Raw genomic sequence first — 7,507 nt, forward strand, 5'->3', positions numbered from 1 at the left:
TAATACACCCTATAATTTGCTTATATATCTATGATTTAGTCAGTTTCTCTTCTCCCTCTCATATAAGCTCCGGGGAGAGATCTTTGTTCTGCTCACTGATGATGTATATCACAAGTGTTCAGAACAGTGCTTCCTGGCACACAGTAGGAGCTCGGAAAGTATTTTAGGAATGAATGAATGAACGAACGAACTTCTTGACAGTAAAACGGCAGGGGAACCACAAGAAGCGGGGGTGATATGAAAGGGAAAGAAATAAAACAGAGGAATTCACAAGGGTCAGACAGAGACAGGCTGAGACCAGGGCCGACCCACATTCTAGCCGCAGCGCAGCGCTGATGGGAGGCAGCAGGTGGTGCAAAGTATCCCCCCAGTGGCATCAAATGGCACTCAGAAACAGGCAGCTGGGACAGGAGAGCCCTGAAGATTCACGGACAAAGTCCAGCGCAGGACAGACCCACCGGGCTGCGGACTCTAGGAGCCGCCCCATGCGGGTCCCGAACACGAGCCCTTCCCTCTCAGAGCGGTGCCCACAATCCCAGTTCCCCACTAGAGTACCCCAGGGCGGCCCAGCCGCAAGACCTGCCCGGCTCCGGCCCCTTCATTCGTTGGCCAGCGAGCCCGGCGCTACGCTCGAGCACCTGCCTGCCCGCCCGGGGGTCCCGGCCCCGCCCGAGCGAGGCCGCTGCGGCCCTAGGGCCTCGCCCCGCCCCGAAGACCGGCAGGAAGCGCCCGGTTCCGCGTCAAGGCACGGTTCCGATACCCCTGGTCCTGGCCACTCCAGCCCGACGCTGCGCCCGCGCGGCGCACTCTCACCTCCGGGCGCACGTACGACACGAAGGAGGGCTTTGGCGCTTTGCTGCCACCGCCACCGCCGACTACCCCTTTCCCCAGCATTCCGCCGCTCTGGGAAGCAGCGACGCGCGGGAACTAAGGCGGCAGCTCGGTCTCCGGGTTGGGCAGCGGCGGTGGCCACTAGCACAAGCGGCCGGGGCTCCGCCCATTCCTAGAGCCGCGGCGGCCGCGGCGCCGCCCGCATCCGGCTCCGCCGCAGAATCCACTCGCCCCGCCCAGGCCCGCGCGCCCCGCCCACTTGCCTGGAGCTCGCAGGCGGAGGCCACGCCCTCTCCCTTCGCGGAAGGCAGGTCTGACCGCGGAGATTTTTCTCCGGTGACTTGTTCTATACCACCCCCCTGCGGCAAGGCCGGCCCCAGAATTCCTCTGATTGGCCAGAGGTGCTGCCTGCCTTCTTGAATTACCTTGAGAGATGTTTCCTGTCACCAATCCAGAGAGCGTTCACTCCGGGTTTACTGGCGATTGGATAGCGAGTATGTCGCTGTCATCCAATGAGCCTGCGATCACTAAGTTGTTATGAGCAGTTTTTCAGCGGCGTTGCTCCCTTCCGTTGCTTGCCGCTTTGTAATAAAACGTCCAGAAGTGTGATGTATAGAGTCTGACCGTATGAATTACAAGTCTAAATCAATAGCGTTCAAGCTTTATTATTTTTAAAAGGAAGAGGAACCAAGAGTTAACAGACACTAAGCAATAGGTTTGAGCAATGATAAAAAGATTTTTAAATGAATTTTTAAAAATATTGATAGATCTTTATTTTATTCATTTGTTTATATGTGGTGCTGAGACTCGAACCCAGTGCCTTACACATGCTGAGCCCTGATAAAAAGATTTTGTCAACCTCATTTTCCGAAACTTTTTCGTTTGTTTCTAACAGAATGTCAAAAGCCCTTAAAGAGACTTATCTATTTCTCAAGTTAACAACAAACTCATTTTTAGTCAAGATTACATAAAAAAAAAAAACCTCAAAATTTATGTTTCACCTTTAGGGACTGGGGATATAGCTCAATGATAGAACTTTTAACTAGCATTCATGAGGGCTTGAGTTTGACCCTCAGCACTGTAAAATAATAATAATAATAATAATAATAGGGCTGGGATTGTGGCTCAGTGGTAGAGTACTCACCTAGCCGGCTTAAGGCACTGGGTTTGATGCTCAGCACCACATAAAAATAAAAAAAAAAGATACTCTGTCCAACTACAACTAAAAAATAAATATTTTTTAAAAAATTAAGTATTTTTTAAAAAATAAAAATATTTTTTGGTTGTAGTTTAACACAATACCTTTATTTTATTTATTCATTTTTATGTAGTGCTGAGGATCGAACCCAGGGCCTCGCAGGTGCTAGGCAAATGCTCTACTGCTGAGCCACAACCCCAGTCCCTAAAATATAAATATTAAAATAATAATAAATTCCAGATGAGTAAGATGGGCTCCACCTTCCAAGAAATTTAGTGTAGTGGGAAACACTGATAAATATTTGCAGTTAAGTTTCAAGTATCAGGTATTATGCTATAATTAAGCATTAGTCACATCAGTGACCTTGCTTTTTACCCAATTAATCTTTATGTGCTCCCCCTTCACAAATTCACTCTGGGTAAATATACAATGTAAGTGAAGCAAGTGTGGTGGCACACACCTGTCATCCCAGCAGCCGGGGAGGCTGAGGCAGGGGGATCTCGAGTTTGAGGCTAGCTTGGGTGTCTTAATGAAACCGTGCCTCAAATTTTTAAAATGGGCTGGGGATATAGCTTGGTGATAGAGAATTTGCCTGGTATGGGTAAAGCCCTGGGTTTAATCCCCACCTCAAAATAAAATAATTAAACAAGTTGATCCCACTGAGAGCTGGTAGATAAGAACTAAAGAGATGATGGCTATTCTCTCAACAAAAAGGACATAACCTACTTTGTTTCAGGAATGGCAGAAAGAGAGAAAAGTGACCCCTCCCTGTTCTTCAGCTGTGGGATCCTGTTAAACAGATTTTGTTTTTTTTGTTTTTTTGTTTTTTTTAAAGAGAGAGTGAGAGGAGAGAGAGAGAGAGAGAGAATTTTTAATCTTTATTTTTTAGTTCTCAGCGGACACAACATCTTTGTTGGTATGCGGTGCTGAGGATCGAACCCGGGCCGCACGCATGCCAGGCGAGCGCGCTACCGCTTGAGCCACATCCCCAGTCCCCAGATTTTGTTTTTAATTTTTATTTTTGTGGTGCTGGGGATTGAACCCAGGGCTTTGTGAATATGAGACAACCACTCTACCAACTGAGCTATATCCCCAGCATTGTTTTTTTTTTGGGGGGGGTAATAGATGGACACACAATATCTTTGTTTATTAATTTATTTTTTATGTGGCTTGAACCCAGTGCCTCACACCTGCAAGGCAAGCGTTCTACCACTGAGCCACAACCCCAGCACCCTAGCATTGTTTCTGTTTTTAACTTCTGGTCCAATCCTTGAACCAGAAATAATGGGTTTTAATAGAAATTCAAGCAAATTTTCCTTCCTTCAAATCACCCTGCATTAAATGCTTACTTTACCCTGAACTTCACCATTCACTTGTGGTCATGTTGGTTTGTAATATAATGATTATGGAAATGTTACCCTACCACAAGGTCCATACACTTGCAGAAAACTATAGCTAACAAATGCAGAAAGTTTTTAAGGAATGAAAGTCCAGCTCTTATGTCCCCACAAAGTCATGTTGGAACTTAATCACCAACACAATAGTATTAAGAAGCAGGACCTTTAGGAGGTGATTTAACCTTGAGGGAGGAGCCCCTATGAATGAAATTAGTGCCTTTATAAACAGATTGGAGGAATTCCCTTGCCTATTGTCCTGAGAAGATGGAGAAAGAGGGTGCCATCCTTGAAGCAGAGCAGCCCTCACCAGACAGAATCTGATGGTCCCTGATTTGGAACTTACCAGCACTCAGAACGGTGAGAAGTAAGTTTCCATTATTTATAAGTTATTTTGAACAAAGTAAAATCTGTTCCCATCTTGCTCTTAAGGTTCCCCAGCAGCATATTTTTAGATGCTCGTAGGGTGTAGTTCTAACCTCAGAAAAGTCTTACCCAGCCTACTGAAAAATTCCTGTCATGCTGAAGTCAAATAATACGCTACCTACTAATAAACTCTGATGGTAGCCCCTGGGATTTGAAATAACTTACACACACAGTAGTTGAAGGCCACTCTTTTAAAAATATTTTTCCCTTCATTGTTGATAGATCTTTATTTTATTTATATGTGGTGCTGAGAATTGAACCCAGTGCCTCACACATGCAAGGCAAGTGCGCTACCGCTGAGCCCCAGCCCCAGAAGGCCACTCTTTCTCGAAATGCTGTCTTAATTTCTAGGAGAATTACAAATAGGAACAAAGCTTACATAGAAAAAGTATGCCAGATCAAAGGCAGTCCTGTTTCTTCCCAGAAACTGACAGGCAGCAGCGTACTCCCAGATGGGAGCAACATTTTATTCTGGCACATAGTTGAAGCCTAGCCATTTGCATTTCTTCCTTTTGGAGCCACTTGAAACAGCCTATTTGTGCATTTTACTCATCTTTATCTAACAGGTGCCTAAATATAGGAGGAATTCAATAAATATTTGCACTTGAGTGAGTGAAATGGCATTGGACGAAAAGCAGACAAGGCTGTGAGTAGTAAGCAAGCAAGATATATGCATACATATATATTCAGGGACTAAAATGAAAGTGCTGTTTAGTGGCTACTTGCCGAATTTCAACTTTAGCAAATGGTCTGGTATCTTCAGATCTCCCTCTTCTTTCACAGGTAATAGAAAATTCCTTAGCCTTTGGCTATAACAAAGGGTGTTTTGATTCTCCTATGAAGATGGTGAGGGATAAATTTGAAGAAAGAAGCATTTAGATCATTCTTAATCTTGTGGTGCCATAATATAAGGATCTGCTAGAGAAGATTTCTGGTGATTTATTTCTCTGTGTGTACATTGAGTATAAATTGGTAGGGCAAGAGGGAAGGCAATTTTTAAAAGTGTATCAAAAATAGCCTCAGAAGGGGCATGTGTGAGGTCCTGGGTTTGATCCTCAGCACCACATAAAAATAATTAAATAAAATAAAGGTATTGTGTCCAACTACAACTAAAAAGTAAGTAAAAAAAAAATAGTCTCCAAAACCCGTGTCCAAGCTTATTCACTATAGCATAACGGAAGAAGATTGGGAAAAACCTAAGTGTTTATCAATAGGTAATAATAATTTACAATAGCCATTCAATGGGATATTATGCAGCTGAGAAAATGAATTAGAAAGTTCTTTAGGTTGAAATTGTAAAGTTGGGTGGTTAAAGACAAATATTCTGAAATCAGACTGCCTGAGTTCAAGTCTGACCCACACCAATTATTGGATCTGTAATTTTTAACTTAATTGAAACTCAGTTTTTTTCACCTCTAAAAATGAGGTTTGGGGACTTGGAGTGTAGCTCAGTAGTAGAGCATGTGCCTAGCATGCATGAGATTCTGAATTCAATTCCCAATACATATGTGCTATGCACCCAAACAAAAAAAAAAGGAAAAAAAAATAAGGGTTATGAGCATATTAATAGTATCTACCTCATATGATTGTTGTGGGAATTAAATGAGTTAAGTGTTCAGTGTTGGCGCTTGTGGTAGATGATTAGAGCAAGGTACAGAACAGTATGCGTAGTAGATAAGCTACCATTTGTGTAAAAAAAGAGAGCATTAAAAACATAGAACATCATCAGATAGTTACAAAAGAAACTACACACACACACACACACACACACACACAAATCCTATGACACCAGTTGCTTTCAGAAAGGGAAATTGGGTATTTCAAGAAAAGATAAAATGTTCTTAATGTACACACTTTTTTACCTTTGGATTCTGAACCATGAGAATTACTATTTAGCTTCAACAATAAATAAAATTTTAAAAACTTTTTTTTGGTTGTCGCTATCTCAGTGTAGCTTCCTCAGCCTGCTGAGGTGAATGTCACATTAGCCATTTTATAGTGAAAACTTTAAATAATTTGAATTATTTCAGTGATACTGGGGATCAAACCCAGGGCCTTCTGCATGCTAGGCAAGTGTTTTACTACTGGGCTGCAAAGCTAGCCCTGAACAATTTGAATATTAAAGACATGGTCCTTCAAGAATTTGCCATTTTCTGTCTGCCAGTCTTGGCATAGGTCTCTTATCATTTCCTCCAGCCTACTACCAATATCAAGCCTCTGTGGATATGTTCCCAAAGATGGCCAGTAATAGGATAGACCTTTTCTGAATTCCTGGGCATCTAGAACTGTATGGTGCCTTGTACATGCTTGGGATAACTGGAATTAAGTCCGTGTCTTTATCGTCTTCCTCAAGGTCAGAGGCCCCTCCTGTGCTTCTGGATGCTTATATTCTCTCCAGAAGAGTCCTCAGTGCTTTGAATATATTGTCGAATGGCAAAGTCTTCAGGACTTGCATGATCATGCGAGCCCCAGGGACAGGGAAACTGCACCCTCTACAGGACTATTTAAAAAGTGGTGAGAGGAAGGTATTCTCGGTCAACTGAGAAATTTTCTTAGCTCCATAGGGAAAACACTAAAGGAGTTGGCGCACATTCCTTTCTTGCTAGCACTCCGTCACCAGGCTTCCTCTGCTCGGCTACAATCACATAAAGTATGGAGTATTAACTGAGCTGAACTGTGGGCTCTAGGAGTGCACAAAGTCCCTGTGGGGGGTTGGGGGTACAGCCTCCCTGACCTGAGTCCCAGGGGCTTATCTCATCTGTTTCTAGGCCTGGAAAGTGCTCACTCAGGAAGTACAGACACTTCCTCCTGCCCCTATATAGCTCAATAGCTTGTTTTTTCCTCGGTGATGAAGCTGAGTCCTTATCCCTTGGAAGTTTATTGGATGTGCCTTTTTCCTCTGCTGGGCACCTTAATTTTCTCTCCTTATTACCTTCCATATACTTGAGGGCCATGGAAAACTTGGGAGACACAGAAGCAAGCACCAGGTAAAGCCATGCCACCATTTCAAGTACTTTGGCTCAGGGCTTGGACTAGGATCAGCAGGGCTACCACATTCCTAAACTTCCATACAAGGATGTAAGACTCAGGCCCACTCTTCTTGCAGTTTCCCTCAAATTATAGGGAAACTGTAAGGCAGGTAGGTGATTAAGTGTATAGACACTCTCTGGTCCTTACTCTGTCCTCTCTGTTCAGAGCTAGTTCTCTCTCTAGCTCACAGCCCTCAGTATCTGGGGTGTGTATGTGCTGGGAGGAAGAATTAAAGTATCACAGGAAAGTGGGGAACTGAAACTCCAAAACTCAGTTCTTGTTCTCCCACAAAAGAAAATTTAAAGTCAGGCACCAAAAGCAAGCACCAGAGAGGCGGGGAGGGGGTGGTGGTGCGCACGCGCGAGCCATCTCTGATCAGATTTGTCTTCAAATTTATTACTGTTTGATGTTTACCGGAAGAACTGGGGAATCATCATCTATACCCTTTGCTGATCAGTTGTTGGACTCCTTCTTCATGTAGGGCAGTGTAGTTTTGTTTTTTAGTTGTCAATCCATTATTTATACGTGGTGCTAAGGATCGAACCCAGGGCCTCACACATGCCAGGCAAGTGGTCTACCACTGAGCCACAACTCCAGCACACAGGGCATTGCAGTTTTTGACCTTAGT

At 43.9% G+C, this 7,507-nt stretch overlaps 1 protein-coding gene across 4 annotated transcripts in view; it reads right to left on the bottom strand.

Moving 5' to 3' along the window:
• Mtmr12 (myotubularin related protein 12) overlaps positions 1-1,075 on the bottom strand; it is a 78,772-nt gene extending 77,697 nt beyond the window's left edge. For 2 of the 4 annotated variants that reach the window (XM_078017108.1, XM_005325658.5), the window contains exon 1: positions 814-1,074. In XM_078017108.1, the coding sequence (XP_077873234.1) occupies positions 814-894 (81 nt within the window). In that variant the 5' untranslated portion in view covers positions 895-1,074. Of the gene's footprint in view, positions 1-813 lie in introns of all 4 variants that reach the window. The other 2 variants (XM_078017097.1, XM_040271782.2) reach the window with 2 other exon arrangements.
• Positions 1,076-7,507: the final 6,432 nt, after the last annotated feature.

This window comes from Ictidomys tridecemlineatus, chromosome 1 (genome assembly GCF_052094955.1).
Source record: "Ictidomys tridecemlineatus isolate mIctTri1 chromosome 1, mIctTri1.hap1, whole genome shotgun sequence".
Taxonomy (NCBI): Eukaryota; Metazoa; Chordata; class Mammalia; order Rodentia; family Sciuridae; genus Ictidomys; species Ictidomys tridecemlineatus.